We start from the raw sequence: 18,406 nt of genomic DNA on the forward strand, positions 1-18,406 counted from the left end.
CTACGCCAGTTATCTCTTTGAATGTCCAGGGTCCAAGTGCACCAACAGAAAGACAGAGGTTGTCAGAGTGGATCAAAAGACACAGCCCAACCATCGGTAGTCTACAAGAAATCTACTTTAAGTATAAAAATAAATATAGATTAAAAATAAATGGATGGAGGAAAATATACCATGTTAACACTAATCAAAAGAAAGCAGGAGCAGCTCAATTAATTTCAGAAAAAGCAGACTTCAAAGCAAGGAAAATTATCAGTGATAAAAAAGGGTATTGCACAGGGGCACCTGGGTGGCTCAGTCAATTGAGCGTCCAACTCTGGATTCTAGCTCAAGCCATGATCTCAAAGTTCATAAGATTGAGCCCCACATCAGGTTCTGCACTGACAGTGTGGAGCCTGTTTGAGATTCTCGCTCTCCCTCTCTCTCTCTGCCCCTCCCTTGCTTATGCCCTGTCTCTCAAAACTAAATAAATAAACTTAAAAAAAAAAGAAGGGTATTACATAATAATAAAGGGGTCAGTTCTCCAGAAAGACATAACAATTGTTAACATACATGCACCTAACAACAGAGTGTCAAACTAAGTGAGGCAAAAGATGATAGAACTACAAAGAGAAATAGATGAATCCACCTTACAGCTGGAGACTTTGACATCAGTGTAACCACAATGGAATGCAACTAGAAATTAGTAACAGAAAAATAACTGGAAAATCCCTAAATACTTGGAGATTAAAGAACACACTTCTAAATAACACGAATTAAAGAAGTCTCAAGAAAAATTTAAAAATATTTTGGGGCACCTGGGTGGCTCAGTCAGCTAAGCATCTGACTTCAGCGAGACTTCATGATTTCATGCTCTGTGGGTTTGAGCCCTGCCTCGGGCTCAGTGCTGACTGCTCAGAGCGTGGAGCCTGCTTCAGGTTCTGTGTGTCTCTATCTCTCTGCCCGTCCCCTGCTCATGCTCTCTCTCTGTCTGTCTCTCTCAAAAATAAACATTAAAGGGGCATCTGGGTGGCTCAGTCAGTTAAGCGTCCGACTTCGGCTCAGGTCATGATCTCACAGTTTGTGTGTTTGGGCCCCGCGTCGGGCTCTGTGCTGACAGCTCAGAGCCTGGAGCCTGCTTCCGATTCTGTGTCTCCCTCTCTCTCTGCCCCTCTCCCCCATGCTCTCGCTCTCTCTCTCTTTCAAAAAAAAAATAAAGATTAAAAAAGAAAAAGATTATCAATGAAACTTAATATAGGAAACCAGCAGAGAAAAATCAATAAAACCAAAAGCGGTTTCTTTGAAAAGAACAATAAAATTGACAGAGAATACATATTACTAATATCAGAAATAAAGAGAGACATTACTACAGATCCCATGGAAACTGAAAGGATAATAATCTAATACTATGAACAACTGTATGCCCACAAATTTGATAACCTAGATGATATGAATCAATTCCTTACAAGACACAATCTGCCAAAACTTATACAACAAGAAACAGATGATCTGTATAGGCCCTCATCTATTAAGAAATTGAGAAAATAATTAATAACTTTCCAAAACAGAAAGCACCAGGCCCAGATGGGTTCACTGGTCAATTCTACCAAATGTTTAAGGAAGAAATTATACCAATTCTCTACAATCTCTTTCAGAGGAGAGAAACAGAGAGAATATTTCCTAACTCATTCTTTGAGAACAGCATTACCCAAACACCAAAACCAGACAAAGACATTGTAAGAAAACTACAGACCAATACCTCTCATGAACATAGATGGAAAAACCCTCAACAAAATATTAGCAAACTGAAATTAAAAAAAGTATAAATAGAATTTACACCATGACCAAGTGAGATTTAACCTAGGTATCCAAGGCTGGTTCAATATTCAAAAATCAATTACTATATGGGGCGCCTGGGTGGCTCAGTCGGTTGAGCGTCCGACTTCAGCTCAGGTCATGATTTCGCGGTTCGTGAGTTCAAGCCCCACGTAGGGCTCTGTGCTGACAGCTCAGAGCCTGGAGCCTGTTTCCGATTCTGCGTCTCCCTCTCTCTCTCTGACCCTCCCCCGTTCATGCTCTGTCTCTCTCTGTCTCAAAAATAAATAAACGTTTAAAAAAAAAATCAATTACTATAATCCATCATATCAACAGACTAAAAAAAAAAATCATAAAGTCATACCAATAGATGCAGAACAAGCATTTGACAAAATCCAACATCCATCCATGAAAAAGTCTCTCGGTAAACTAGGAATAGTTTATTTGACAAACTTGATAAACAGTATTTACAAAAAACCTATAGCTAACATACTTAATGGTAAGAAACTCAAATGTTTTCCACTAAGATCAGGTACAAGGTCAGGATGTCCCCTCTCACCACTCTTTTTCAACATCATGCTGCAAGTCCTTATTAATGCAGGAAATTAAGAAAATATAGTAAAAGATATACAGATTGGGAAAAAAGAAATAAAACTGTCTTTGTTCACAGGTAACATAATCATCTTATATAGAAAATCTGAAGGAATCAACCAAAAAAGCCTCCCAGAACTAATAAGATTACAGCAAGGTTTTGGATACCAGGTTGACATACAAAAGTCAACTGCTTTCCTATATACTAACAATGTACAAGTAGAATTTGAAATAAAAAATGCAATATCATTCACATTTAGCACCCCCTACAAATTAAATACTCAGGCATACATCTAACAAGATATGTACAAGATATATATGTAGAAAACGATAAAACTCTGATGAATTAAATCAAAGAACTAAATAAATGGAGCAAAGAAAGGAAAGAAAGAGAAGGAGAAGAAGGAAGGAAGAAAGACATATAGACAGAGATATTCCATGTTCATGGATAGGAAGATTCAATGTGAAGATGTCAGTTCTTCCCAACCTGATCTTTAGATTCACCGCAATCCCAATCAAAATTCCAGCAGGTTGTTTTGTGGGTATCACTAAACTGACTCTAAGTTTATATAGAGTGGCAAGAGACCCAGAATAGCCTACATAATATTGAATAACAACAAGGTTGTAGGACTAACATCACCTGACTTCAGGACTCACTACAAGGCTACAGTGATCAAGATGATGTGATACTGGAAAAAGAACAGACAAACAGATCAATGGAACAGCATAAAGAGCTCAGTAGTAGATCCACACAAACAGAGTTAACTGATCTTCAACAAAGGAGCAAAGGCAATACAACGGAGCAAAGACAGTCTCTTCGACAAGTGGTACTAGGACAAGTGGACATCCACACGCAAAAAAATAAATCTAGACATGGACATTACACCCTTCACAAAAATTACCTCAAAGTGACTCACAGGCCTAACTGTAAAATAAAATACTATACGGCTCCTAGGGTGTAACACAGGAGAACACCTATGACCCATACATGGTGATGCCTTATGTAGACACAACACCAGAGGTCCAGTAAAACAAATACTTGATGAGCTAGGCTGCATGAAAATTAAGAGCTTCTGCTCTGTGAAAGACCACGTCAAGAGATTAAGAAGACAAGCCACAGACTGAGAGAAAATACTTGCAAATGACACAGCTGACAGAAGAATATTATCCAAAATATACAAAGAACTCCCAAAAAACTCAAAGCCATGAAAAGATATGAAAGAACCTTAAAAGGTTATTACTAAGTAAAAGAAGCCAGTCTGAGAAGGCTTTCAACCGTATGACGCGGTGGAAAAGGCAAAACCACGGAGACAATACATAGATCAAGAACTGCCAGGGGCTGGGGCAGGAAAGAAATGAACAGGTAGAACACAGAAGATTTCCAGGGCAGTGAAAATACTCTGTGTACTGTTAATGAACATAGGCCATAATACATTAGCCCCAATCCACGGAATGTGCGACACTAAGAGTAAACTTAGGTAAATTATGGTCTTTGGGTGACTATGTTGTGTCAATGCAGGTTCACTGCTGGAAAAAAAAAAAAAAAAAAAACCATTCTCGTGAATGACACTGATAGTGGAAAAGGCTACGTATGTGTTGGGACACAGTATATGGAAAATCTCTGTATTTGCCAGTAAATTTTGCTGTGAAACTAAAACTGCTCTAAAAGATTTAAGTCTTTTAAAAAAAAAATCCCCTTCTCTGGGTCTAAGGCACCCAAGCTGCTGAAAATGAGTAGCCTTTAGCCACAGAAGCAGAAAGGAAAGCAAACTTTCCAGGATAGACGCAAGTTACAGTCAAGACAAGGAGAGGCCAAAAAGAAAAGTTTACTTACAGTACAAAAAAGGTCCTGGTTCCAGAGGACTCACGGTCACGAGTTAGCAGTGAAGAAAAGCATGAACAAATGGCACGCAAATCAGAAGGCAGCCAAAAATGATAACGTGAGGAGACCCACAAGAGGCTGGTGCAGGCTGAGATCCCAAGCAGGTCTGAGGCAAACAGTCTATCCACTTTTGCTCCAGGCTTTGCTCCCTGTCAGGTGGAAAACTGCCAAGCAAGCAAGCAAACGTCTCTGAATGCAAGTCTGCCCATCTCCCAGGGCAGGACAGGGGCTGCCTAACATGCAAAGGCCCAGAGCTTCACGTACTGGAACCAGAGAGACTAGAAGACACACAGACCCTGTACAAAGCCTTGCCTCGGAAGTGCAGGAGGGGGCTAACTGGCCCCCAAACACTGACCTTGTACGGACCACAGAGGCACGAGAGACAACGGTGTAGTATCCAGAACACAAAAAAAACAGCAAGTCATTATGAAAAATACAACCCAACAGAAAACAGGCAAGAGACATGAACAGGGAATTCACAGGAAAAACAATGCCATGAAAAAAGTGAAAAGAGTTTCAACCTTACCAGTAATATACACCTAAAGACAGGCAGACGGATGTAGATAATACAAATACCCTTTATTAGAGAATAATAAACAGTGAAGTGCTGAGGAAGGTGTGGGGGACACAGAACTCTGATGCCCTGTGGGTGGAAGTGTGTACTTTGGTGACCCATCTGGCAGCGTCTTATCAAACTGAAAGTGTGCACGTCTTACTTCTCAAACATTGCATTTTTGGGAAAACTCCTAGAGAAAGAAAGCCTCACACAGGTTAGCAAGGAGATATTTGCCAAAGGTGTTCACTACACTATTACATTTGCAGAGTAAAACCTGAAAATAACCTAATGTCCATCAATCTGGGATAAGATAATCCAAATGTTACATCTTTTGGGTGCAAGATATTTCAAAGGAATTAACTACGGGCACAGACAACTCGCAAAAATATACACAAAACTATACAAGTTATATGTTATGTTGTATTATACGTATCACTCGCGGACATGTATTTGTTAGTATAAAATACTGGAGCAGACTCAAGAATCTGGTTCCAGATAAGATGGGGGTGAACATGCCCCACCCTCTTGGTTCCACTGAACGCAGCTATGAATTCTGAACAGAATACACGGAGCAGCGATGTGAAGCCCCTGAAAAGGAAACAGCAGCAGACAGAACGGGCACAAGTCCAGAGTGAGAAGAACCACCAAACACGCAGCGAGTTCACCACTCAGCCCCCAAGCCCAGGAGTGGCAGTGACTCGCATAAGAACGCGCACCGGAAGACCTCTTGTCGGGCTCGAGCAGTAGGAAGGGGCTCTGCCGGCAGCCCCAAATAACTCCCACTGTGTGGGCAGGAAATCTTCCTCACCGCCGGAAGGAACTGTGACCCTCTGAACCCCTGCTGCCGGGCACAGCTGCAGAAGCACAGGACGCAGCAGGGCACGCGGAACGCCGGCACTCCAGGCGAAGGGCTGGAAGGGGAGCCCTGGGTAACTAACAAGTACCAAGCACACCGTGGAGAGTTCAAAAGCTCAGGCGAGTGACCCCGCAAGGTGGTTCGTAAACCCCAGCCTCACGCCAAGCTAGGCATGTGTGAATCTAATCAGAAAGAGCATACCCCAGCCTGAGAACTAAATTGCCAGCGATCACCAGGGTTTTAGGCTGACGCGGGTGGTACACGGGAGGGGCAGACCCAGCGGTCCTGTGAAGGCTTTCTGAAACTGCAAAGGACGCTGAAAACACAATACAGAGGAGGCAGGTGAGAACCTGTCACTTGGACCCAACCACGCTGTCTGCTCAAACAAAAACATCAACATTTTCCACAGTTTAAAAAAGACCAAGGGTCTCAAAATATAATATTCAAATATCCACAGTACAACCCAAAATTACTCAGCACACAAAAAAATAGGAAAAATCCCAACTCACATGGGAAAAGATAACCAAGAGAAACCACGCCAAGATGACAGAGACAACGAAATGTTCCAAGGAGGAAAAGCCACCGCTCAGAATGAACAGTGTAGGAGGCAGAATCCTAAAGTGGCCCAAGACCTCCTGCCCTGACCCCCAGGCTGAACACATAACACCCCGGTCACGTTCAGTTACACGGCGGAGAGTCTCGGCACACCTACCTGAGGTTACCAATTGGGTGCCTCTGGCTTATCAAAAGGGAGTTTACCCAGTTATGCCTAAGCTACACCCCCGAGCCCATCCACGTACAGCATTTTCTCTGGCTGGCAGCGGAAGAGGAAGTCTGAGAGCTTCCAGGTTAAGGACTCAGTGAGCCACTGGACCTTGAAGACGGGTGCCTCACAGGATCAGAAACTCCATCAGCCCAGGAAGCTGAGACAGCCCCACGGGCCAGTCAGCGAGGAAACGAGGACCTGAGTCCTATAAGTGCAGGGAGCTGGATTCGCCAGCATCCTGAATGTGCCCCAGGTGGGCCCTCTGGAGCCTCTGGAAAAGAGCCCGGCCTGGACAACACCTCGGCTTTGGCCACGTGAGGCCCCGCTCAGAGAGCCCAGGTGAGCTCTCTCGGACTCCTGACCCGCAGGACTGTGAAGCAGGTGCTGTTTGAGCCACGAAGTTTGTTACCCAGTAGAAAACAAAGGCAGATTTTGGCACCTGGAGGTAGGACACTGCTGTAACAATCTCCTATTTAAGTTCACTTTGAGGTAATTAAGATGACCTTAAAGTGTCACATGATAGCATTTGGGACTCACCGATTGCTCTAAGGTGAGAACGAGAACACTCTTTTTGTTTATTATTTTTCTAAAATAGTACTGAACAAAGAGTGCATCCTTTAATTCTCCGGGCAACATGTTTCTTCTATTTTTTTAGAATTATTGCCAAAGTAACTGTGTTTACTTGAAAAAGAAGCCCCATCAGCAAATTCTAACTAATAGGTAAATAAACATGAGCTTTTTAATATCATCCACCATACACTTTGAGTTTCGTGCACTGTCCTGGCTTCAAGTCTCCCAGAAGCTGCAGAAAGGTGTCCAACAGCACCCGACTTGAATTAACCAAGAATTCTCGACCACATGCTATGGCAGCAACATCTGCAACAGAAAGATAAAAAAAAAAAAAAAGCATCAAAATCACTGTTACTTCAGAGTCCGGAAAAGTCTGCCCAAGATGGGATGCAGAGACCAGAGAGCACACAGGGAAGCCCTGGGACCACCTGCAGAGAGAAAGAGAAAGACACCGGGTGAGCCCCCAGCTGTCCCAGCCTCCGGAAGCAAGCGGAGCCGCCTCAGCTGAGGCCCCGCACAGCGCAGAGGGGCACCTCACCCTCCAAGCCCGAAGCAAGAGAAGCGACTGTCCTTGTTTGAAGACCTGAAGTTTCAGGTGCTTTGGTACAAGCAATGGACAACAGGACATCGCTAAGGTACCACTGAAAACACACCTCGATGGGCAACGGCACCCAACGAAACACAGCAAATTTACTGGTAAATAAAGTCCCAGACCACGTGTCCGGTATCGTGAGAGCAAACGCCGAGCCTGTACTTCACTGACTTACCAATAACTACAGAGCAAACTACAAGGTAAATAAACGTGAGTAAATGCCTACAAATAGCTCCAGGATTAGTCCATCTGTCCGGGAACGCTCGGGAGTCAGCTCTAAGAGTACACCATAAAGGGTTGCTCTATTGTAGTTTTTGCAGAAAACTGCTAAAATGTATCCATTTTTTTCTCGGTTTATTTTCCTTTAAAATTATTTGTAGAGGGGCGGGCGGCTAGGTGGCTCAGTCGGGTAAGCGTCCGACTTCGGCTCAGGTCACGATCTCACACTTTGTGAGTTCAGGCCCCGTGTCGGGCTCTGTGCTGGCAGCTCAGAGCCTGGAGCCTGCTTCAGATTGTGTCTCCCTCCCTCTGTGCCCCTCCCCAGCTCACACTCTGTCTCTCTCTCTCTCTCACTCAAAATAAATAAACATTAACAACATTTTTTAGATATTTATAGATATTTCTGTTACCATAATAATCATACAATTTTAATAAGTAATAAAAAATAATCTTTAAATATATATAAAGTTTTTTTTTACATTATTTTATTTTTTAGAGGCAGAGAGAGACAGAGCACAAGTGGGGGAGGCGCAGAGAGAGAGGGAGACACAGAATCTGAAACAGGCTCCAGGCTCTGAGCTGTCATCACAGAGCCCGGCACGGGGCTCGAACTCACAAACCATGAGATCATGACCTGAGCTGAAGTCGGATGCTCAACCGACTGAACCACCCAGGCGTCCCAATATATATAAATATTTAAAAGTTTATTTATTTTGAGAGAGAGAGCAGAGGAGGGGCAGAGAGGAGAGAGAGAATCCTAAGCAGGCTCCATGCTGTCAGCACAGAGCCTGACGCGGGGCTTGAACCCATGAACCGTGAGTTTGTGACCTGAGCTAAAATCAAGTGTTGGAAGCTTAACCGACTGAGCCACCCAGGTGCCCCTCTCATTGTGGTTTTGATTTGCACTTCCCTGATGGCTAATGATGTTGAACATCCCTTCATGTGTTTACCGGCCATTTGTATGTTTACTTTGGAGAAATGTTTATTCAAGACTTTTGCCCATTTTGAATTGATGTATCTTTTATTACTACCTTTGAAGCTTTCGACCAACGTGTAAGCGGAAGTAGAAGTGCACGCTTTCTCTTTGTGAGTTCCCAGGTAAGCAACTCCAGGCAGGAAAAAACAAAGCCAAGCTGAGTTTGTAAGTTGGGCAATAGGCTGCTTTACCTGCTGGCCAACTGCCCCACCCCACACACTAACCAGTAATTCAAGCGGTTCAGATTCACAACCCAACAGAATGACAAATCATATTCATCACAGACCTCTGGGTCCCCTGAAAACAGCAGAGAACCCAATCAAGTCTGCAAATGCCTTTGGTTTAAAAAGAGACCTTAAAACAACTTTGAAAGAGTAACTCGAGCCCCCTCCACCCCACGGTGCCATGTTGGAAGCACGCAGTGCCATCCTGGAAAAGGGCTGGGCTCGGTCAGGACCGCCCCAGACACCACCTGAGTCTCAATATCCACCTCAAAGAAGTATCACCAATTTGGCAGGAATTATGAAGAACATGTCTACACAGGATCCGCCTCATTAGGATTTCAGTAGATGAAGGATGATGCCATGAGGAAAATAAGACTTCCTCTCTCTTTAATAGCAGAGAATTACCCTAAGAGTAGCACAGGATACAGCAGAGAGGACAGAGCAACGTAACAGAGAAGACTGTAAAGAACAAAACAGTCACGGCAACACATCTCTTTCACTGACTTCAGAACTGTGACACTCGCCAGTATGTATCACTTCCCACTATACTGAGATACGACTTATTACATTATTTAGTCACTTGGCTTTATCCCTTACGGTAGTTTTATCACGTATTTGTATCATAACAATAACTATAATCTTTGGGAAACAACTTGGGTTTCGCACCAAAGCAACCGCAAGAGCCTCACTTAGGCTTAGCTTGAGGCTTCTACTTTCGCTAGACATCAGCAAAATAACCAGATCTCCAAATAACAAGTAGCTAAACTTCAAAGGTTTGTTTTGACTTCTTTCCATGTGCAGAACTGAACGGAACACACAGACTCCTCTTGTTTCCTGGATCCGTCACCTTCCTCACCGGTGGGTGCTTATCAGAATCACCTGGGTACCGGTACTGGCCCGGCCCCACTGAATCAGACCCTCCAGGGTCAGGACCACAGGGCATCTAGAACCTTCCTGGAGATGCTCCTGCACACACACCCCTGGCTGTAATCACCACTCCAGGCACACCTCTGACAGTTCACTGCATCTAAAAAGAATTACTTACTTGTTACGATCCCAGCCAGAGCAAACACAAACTGATTTTCATCAGAATCGAGCTCCTTGACATCCTCGTCCAGTGACTTCACAAAACTCTCCATTGTCTGACCAGTGATGTTGAAAAACTTCAAAGCTTTATCCTGAAAGTTTGGAAATGAAAAGTGTCACACTTTTGCACCAATACCAGTACAAAACACAAGAGTGCAAGGGCGCAGAAGAAAAGCTTGTTTTAATTATCGGAAGCAGTAGTTAGAAGTCTGCTCCTTCGTGACAAGTTCCCACTGAAAAGACCAGAAACAGGACGTTTGGAAAACTGTAGAAAAATTACCCTCGCAGACAGAAAGTAAAACAAAATCCATGTGAGGGAAGAGCTCAAATTTGTGCAGCAGTGGAAGCATCAGAGTGGGCTCACCCAGCATGCACCAGGAAGAGCTAGAAAAATACAGTGTTTGTTCTAGGCATGAAACCATAGGTTGCAACCTTTGGAGAACGGATTTTCAAATACAATCGCAACAGAAACTTCAACTTGTCAAGAGATGAAGGCAGTGAGCAGGCTTGTCTGGCAGTTTAATAAATCTGCGTTACTTGGCAAAAGTATCTCCCAGTTTGCAGAACCTCTGAAGCATTTCCTGGGGGGGGGGGGCTGGGGCTCTAAGGAATAGCTGAGAAGCCAACGTGCTTGCAGATGGCGCGAGGCTGCTTCATGGACTGATACAAGTGTTCTCAGACTGGGCTGTGGTGATGATCACACAACTCTGGAAATGAGCTAAAACCACTGAATTGCACACTCACAAATGGGTGAATTATATGGTACGTAAGTTACACCTCAATAAATGTGAAAATACAACCAATCTCTCCACCTAAAGTCACACATGTTTATTTCTCTAAGTCATAAGTGATTCATTGCAGGTCTCCCGCCAGACATCCTGACTTGCACTTCCGTTCACGACCACACCACTCTCCTCGAGGGCAGCCACAGCCTCCTTGGTCCCTCTGGTCCTCTGGCACCACGCCTGCCTCAGGCGCCGAAGCCCCCCTCCCGCCCCCGCCAACCCTGGCCCCTGCCCCATACCAGGTGCTGCCCGAGCCACCACAGGGCCCTCTGGGCTGGTATTCCTGGCCCACCTCCATGCCCACAGCCCGCCTCCCATCTATCCTCGCTCACGGTCAGGATAGTCTTCCCAGAGTCTCCTGCCCCACCACTCTTGTACTCAAAACCCTCAGGGAATCCAGTCTTACCACCCACCGGATAAAATCTATGACCTGGCATTTGAGGGCTTCCAAAATCTCACCCTACTTCTGGGGCCTCATCTCACCACGACTTTACCACGCTGCCCCTCCACTGTGTGTCGACTGACCCACACACAGGCCCTAAAACAAATCTCAGACTTCTTCTCACCCCAGGCTTCTGATTAGGCTATTTCTCTCTCCTCCTGAGATACTCCCCATTTTCTGCCACTGCCACCTATGCAAGTTAATCAAAGCCCACTTCAAATCTCTTTTCCTCTGGGAAGCCTCTCGGGGTGTGTGTGTGTGTGTGTGTGTGTGTGTGTGTGTACTATTAACATAGGTATGTTAAAAAAACATATCACTTTCAACAAATTAATTCTTATGTTACCCACGGGGTAACATATATAAAAGCACTTTAAACTTTGTTAAAGGCAAGGCACCTGGGTGGCTCAGTCAGTTAAGTGTCCGACTTCGACTCAGGTCGTGATCTCACAGTTCACGAGTTCAAGCCTCGTGTCAGGCCCTGTGCTGATGGCTCGGAGCCTGGAGCCTGCTTTGGATTCTGTGTGTGTCTCTCTCTGCCCCTCCACTGCTCACATACTCTCTCTCTCTCTCAAAAATAAACGAACATTGAGACAAAAATAAAAAAAGAGAAACCTTGTTAAATGCGTATAGATGCCAAGTAACAATACTGGAGTGGCACTGTCTCCGCGAACACTATGCAGATTGTGGGAGATGAGGGACCTTATTCCATTGACCCGACACACCGCCTAGAGCAGCTTATGCTGGACTCTACACAGCGGGTGTGCCGACACCTGATGCGTGAACAAAAGACGTGGATTTCACCTATGGGCGCCTCAGCAGACACACTGTACCCTCGGTATTCCATAAACACAGATCCACGATACGCAGGGAGCCGCGGCGCCATGCTTACTCCTCCCAGCATGGCCTTGACGACGTCCTCGCTGCTGGAGACACCCCACAAAAGCGTGCAGGCTGCCGCCCCCATCTCTGTACAGTACTCCGCCTGTTGCAGGAGTTGCTCCTTTGCTTCATTCAGCAGCTGTCGGAGAGCGAGTTTCTCCTAAAATCAAAGCAAAATCAGCAAAATAAATGCCATTCAACCTTGAGATATCTCTATTGTGTTTCTCATTCGAAGGTTGAGAACAACGCATACGGAGTTACAGGAAACAGTTGGCAAATGAAAACTGGTCCTTAGACAGCTACAACCCGTATTTTTTTTAACTTTAGAGGAAAAATTGAAAAATAACACTCTGGAAAAAGAACATACTGCTGTATTAGAGTTTATAAATACTGCCAAGGGGCACCTGGGTGGCTCAGTCGGTTAAGCGGCCGACTTCCGCTCAGGTCATGATCTCACAGTTCGTGGGTTCAAGCCCCGCATCAGGCTCTGTGCTGACAGCTCAGAGCCTGGAGCCTGCTTTGGATTCCGTGTCTCCCTCTCTCTCTGCCCATCTCCCACTCCCACTCTCTCTCTCAAAAAAATAAATAAATGAACATTTAAATTAAAAAAAAAAAACATAAATACTGCCAAGACTCAACTTCAAGTAAAATGAAACATAAGGAGCCTCAGGCCCCCAGTGGCCACACCCAGAATCAAGGGCGCCTGGGACACCTCAATGAAGTAACCACGAACACAGCAGTCCTCAGAGCAACATTTGTAGTAGAAGAGCCAGTCACCTCCAGATGGCTCACCCCACTGGAAACACACCACCTGGCACAGCCAAGCCCAGCTAGGACAGATGGGACAGAGGCAGGGAGAAGTGCAAAGGAGGGCCTCCCAGGCACGCCGTGCATAGCAAGATGAGCACCAGTGGGACACCGAGACGGAGGCCACTGGCGGCTTCCGAAGAACAGAGCTGGCAAGTTTCGGCCAGGCCTCTTAGCAATGAACTATCGTCCCGATAGTCCCTCTGACCACACAAACAGTCCTAAAGGTTCACTTCAGGTAGCTCTTGGGCAGGAAAGGGCTTCCTGACCCTCCCAACCACCACCGCTGGTTGCACTATTTGTGTTACCTGCAGTTCCCCCAAAAGATGAGAGCATTTCCTTACTTGGTAAGAGATCAACTTAAGAAATACAGAAACCTGGTTGAATACTTCTATACCAAAGCATGATTAGAACAACAACCCCCAAAGTTAAAGTATTTTAGATGTTTTAGGGGTTTCTTTTGGAGAGGTGAATGCAGGACAAATCAAGGGGAAAGAAAAGGAAGAAATGGGCCGCAAATCAAACTTTGTTGACTTCATAATTTGGCCTAGGGTGGCCATTCACATCTACTAGGGATGATGTATTTAGTATGCAGAGTTTCATATACATCCGCACATATGTTCACACTCACTTTAGGAGAAGGATGGTCACTGAACCTGTGACACATGCTAATGTTGTCTTAGGTGATTACAAACGCTCGCCGTACCCTAACAGGAGTCTGGACTCCTAGACTCATTCTTCAGGTGTCTATAGCTGAACCCACTCAAGTAGTGGGAATGCGTGCAAACCTACGTCAGGCATGTGCTTTAGGAACTCTAGCCTCTCTCACAGTTGAAGCAGTCTGCATCCCAATTAGTCTGGTTATGACAGTTCTTCAATAAGATCACTCAGTAGCTGCTGAGAATGACCGGACAGGATGGTCTTCACTACGGTCACATTTGGTGGCCGCATGCAGATATGCCCCAACACAGGGCTGCACATACAGTACTGTATCAAAAGAAACTCAATGAAAGTAATTCCATTCACAGTAACATCATAAATAAATAAATAAAAAATACTTAGGAATAAACTTAAGAAAAGCGATTCAAGAGGTGCCTGGGTAGCTCAGTCAGTTAAGCATCTGCCTTCAGTCCAGGTCAGATCTCATGGTTCACCCACATCGGGCTCTCTGCTGTCTGTGCAGAGCTTGCTTCAGATCCTCTGTCCCTTTCTCTCTGTGTCCCTCCCCTACTTGTGCACTCTCTCACTTGTGCATGCTCTCGCTCTCTCTCAAAAATAAATAAAAACTTAAATAAAAAAAAAAAAGATGCTCAGCCAGCTCAAGCTACTCTACCCCACCTCAAGGCCAATTTCAAAATGACAAATTCAAAAAAGAAAATGAGAAGAGTGGGAAGCAGAAAAAAGAAAAAAAATGCAGTTCAAGACCTGTACAAAACTGTAAAAACTATAAAGCATTACTGAGAAAAAATATAGAAGATCTAAGTCAATGGAAAGATATACCATGTTCATGAGCTGGAAAAGTCAATACTGGTAAAATGGTAATCTACCCAAACTGACCTACAGATTCAATGCAATTCCTATCAAAATTTCAGCAGGTTTGTTTGTACAAAATCATAATCTGATTCTGCAATGCGTATGGAAATGCAAAAAAAAAAAAAAACTTATAAAAAGAAAAACAATGTTAAGAAGGAACTAACACTGCCTAGTTTCAAAAACAAAACACAAAAACTTACTAGAAAGCTACAGAAATCAAACCAGTGTGGTACTGGCATAAGTAGAGACATACAGATCAATGAAACATTAACATTTATGGCAACTGATTTTAACTGAAGTGTCAAGGCAATTCAATGGAAAAAGTAGTCTCTTTGACAAATGATCACAAAAACAACTAGAGAGATGGTCATATGCAAAGAAATAAAAATAACAGTAACTCAAAATGAATCACAGACCTAAAGGTAAAATTTCTAGAAGAAAACCTCTGTGGCCTTGGGTTAGGCAAATATTTCTTAGATATGACAACAAAGTCATAATCCATTAAAAAAATAGCAAATTTAACTTCATCAAAATTTAAAACTTTTACTCTTCAAAAGACACCATTAAGAAAGTAAAAATGCAAGCCATAGACTAAAAGAAATTATTTCTAAATTGTACAGGAAAAAAAAGACTTATGAGTAGAAAATATAAAGAACTCTTGCAACACAAAAATAAACAATCCGATTAAAAATAGTCAAAAGAGGGGCGCCTGGGTGGCTCAGTTGGTTGAGCGGCCGACTTCGGCTCAGGTCACGATCTCGCGGTCTGTGAGTTCGAGCCCCGCGTCGGGCTCTGGGCTGACGGCTCAGAGCCTGGAGCCTGTTTCAGATTCTGTGTCTCCCTCTCTCTCTGACCCTCCCCCGTTCATGCTCTGTCTCTCCCTGTCTCAAAAATAAATAAAGGTTAAAAAAATTAAAAAAAAAAAAAATAGTCAAAAGATTGTATACGTGAAACTCATGTAACATTGTGGGTCAAATATGTTTCAATGACAAATGAAACAATTTAAATAGAAGATGTGAATAGGTATTTAACCAAAAAAAAATATGTGAATGAATAATAAACACATGAAAAGATGCTCAACATGAGGATAATGCAAATTAAAACCACAATGAGTCACCATTACACGCTCACCAACATGACTGTAATTCAAAGGACCAACAACACCAAGTGTTGACAAGAATACAGAAAAAGTAGGACCTTCACACATCGCTGGGTGGAATGCAGAATGGCACACCCACTTTGATAAACAGTTTGGCAGCTCCTCACCAAGTTGGCCATACACTTACCACATGACCCGCAACTTTGCTCCTAGGTACCTGCCCAAAAGAGACTAAAGTATACGTCCACACAAACACTTGTACGTGAATGTTCACAGCGGTATTACTCACAAGAGTCACAAACTGGAAACAACTAAATGTCTATCAACTGGCGAACAGATAAAATATGGTACAATAAAAAGGACAATTGACACGTGCTAACATAAACGAACTTCCAAAGCATTACACCAGACATACAAGACTACATATTGTATGATTTCATTCCTATAAAATATTCAGAAAAGCCAAATCTATAGAGACAGAAAGCAGATCAGTGGTGGCCTAGGGCTGGAGCAAGGACTAACTACAAACAGATATGTGATGGAAACGTTCTAAAAATTGAACAAAATCCAGCACGCACACGTGATAAAAATTCTCAGCAAACTAGGAAGAGAAGGGAACTTCAACTTGATAAAAAGCATCTACCAAACACTGTAGCTAAAATCATACTTACGTTTATGATGGGGAAGGCTACAAATGAATGGGGGCAGGCGGTACATGGGAATATCTCCCTATTTTCCAGTTTTGCTGTGAACACTGGAATATTGCTCAGCCATAAGAAAAGAGTGAAATCTTGCCATTTGCAGTGACATAGATGAAGCTAGAGAGTATATATAACATTAGGCAAAAGAAGTCAGAGAAAGACAAATACCATATGATCTCACTTATATGTGGAATTTAAGAAACGAATGAGCAAAGGAAAAGAAAAAGAGGCGAACCAAGAAACAGACTCTTAACTACAGAGAACAAACTGATGGTCACCAGGGGGGAGGTGGGGGTGACACAGCTGATGGGGATCAAGGAGGGCACTTGTGATGAGCACCAGGTGATGTATGGAGGTGTCGAATCACTATATTGTACACCTGAAACTAATACTACACTACATGTTAACTGGAATTGAAATAAAAACTTCAAAAAAAAGCTCTATTTTTTTTAAATCATAGTTAATGGTGAAAGACTGCTTTCCCCCCAAGATCAGGAACAAGGCAAGATTGTCCACTCTTGTCTCTCTTATTCAACATAGTGTCAGAAGTTCCCTACAGTGTAATAACACAAGAGAAACAAAAAGTACATAGAGCAGAAGGAAGAAACAGAACTGTCCCTGTTTGTAGATGACATGATTGTCTGAAAGAGAGAGAGAGAGAGAGAGAGAGAGAGAGAGAGAGAGAAAGAGAAAGAGAAAGAGAAAGAGAAAGAGAAAAGGAAAGGAAAGGAAAGGAAAGGAAAGGAAAGGAAAGAAGAAAGACAGATAAACTTGGGGCACCTGGATGGCTCAGCTGGTTAAGCATCCAACTTCAGCTCAGGTAAGGATCTCACGGCTCATGAGTTCGAGCCCCATATCAGGCTCTCTGTCATCAGCACAGAGCCTGCTTCAGATCTCTGCCCCCCTACACACACATGCACACGTATGCGCCCTCTCTCTCTCTCTCTCTCAAAAATAAATAAACATTAAAAAAAAACTCAAGGAATTTTTTTTTAACTCTTAGTTGGGGCCCCTGGGTGGCTCAGTCGGCTAAGCGCCCAACTCTTGATTTCGGCTCAGATCATGATCTCATGACTCATGGGATTGAGCCCCATGCACTGACGATGCAGAGCCTGCTTAGGATTCTCTCTCCTTCTCTCTCTGTCCCTCTCCTGCTTGTGTGTGAATTCTCTCTCTCTCTCTCAAAAGAAATAAACTTTTTTTTAAATTAAAAAACAGGAGCACCTAGGGGGCTCAGCTGGTTGAGCACCCTGCTTCAGCTCAGGTCATGGTCCCATGGTTTGTGAGTTCGAGTCCCACGCTGGGCTGGCTGCTGTCAGCACAGAGCTGTCAACGCAGAGCCCGCTTCGGATCCTCTGTCCACCCCCTCTCTGCCCTCCCCCCCTCACGCTCTCTCGCTCTCAAAAATAAACATTAAAAATAATAATAAATTAAAAGTAAAAGTAAAAAGTAAATAAAACTTCTAGACTCATAAGTGACTTCAGCCAGGTCACAAGTTACAAGATCAGCACACACAAAGCAATGACATTTCTATACATTAACAACAACAAAATGAAACCTAAAATTTGAAACACAACATCACTGGGGCACCTGGGTGGCTCAGTCAGTTAAGCGTCTGACTTCAGCTTAGGTCATAATCTCACGGTTTGTGAGCTCAAGCCCCACATCAGGCTCTGAGCCTGCTTTGAACCCTCTGTCTCCCCCTCTCTCTGCCCCTCCCCCGTGTGTTCTCTCCTGAAATTTCCCTCTCTCGCTCTCTCAAAAACAAACATTTAAAAAATAAATAAAAATTAAAAAAATACAACATCATTTAAAAGTGTTCCACAGGGGCGCCTGGGTGGTGCAGTCGGTTAAGCGTCCGACTTCAGCCAGGTCACGATCTCGCGGTCCGTGAGTTCGAGCCCCGCATCAGGCTCTGGGCTGATGGCTCGGAGCCTGGAGCCTGTTTCCGATTCTGTGTCTCCCTCTCTCTCTGCCCCTCCCCCGTTCATGCTCTGTCTCTCTCTGTCCCAAAAATAAATAAACGTTGAAAAAAAAATTAAAAAAAAAAA

The 18,406-nt window shown here is 43.8% G+C and overlaps 1 protein-coding gene across 1 annotated transcript in view; it reads right to left on the reverse strand.

The window, feature by feature from the left end:
- Positions 1 to 18,406, reverse strand: part of LOC115523110 (heat shock transcription factor 2 binding protein) — a 93,484-nt gene that overhangs the window by 55,336 nt on the left and 19,742 nt on the right. Inside the window, exons 4-6 of the mRNA XM_030328806.2 lie at positions 12,226 to 12,375; positions 10,069 to 10,201; positions 7,201 to 7,318 (exon numbers count right to left, since the gene is read on the reverse strand). Of these exons, the coding sequence (XP_030184666.1) occupies positions 7,201 to 7,318; positions 10,069 to 10,201; positions 12,226 to 12,375 (401 nt within the window). The remainder of the gene's footprint in view (positions 1 to 7,200; positions 7,319 to 10,068; positions 10,202 to 12,225; positions 12,376 to 18,406) is intronic.

The sequence above is a fragment of the Lynx canadensis genome, chromosome C2 (genome assembly GCF_007474595.2).
Source record: "Lynx canadensis isolate LIC74 chromosome C2, mLynCan4.pri.v2, whole genome shotgun sequence".
In the NCBI taxonomy this organism is placed as follows: Eukaryota; Metazoa; Chordata; class Mammalia; order Carnivora; family Felidae; genus Lynx; species Lynx canadensis.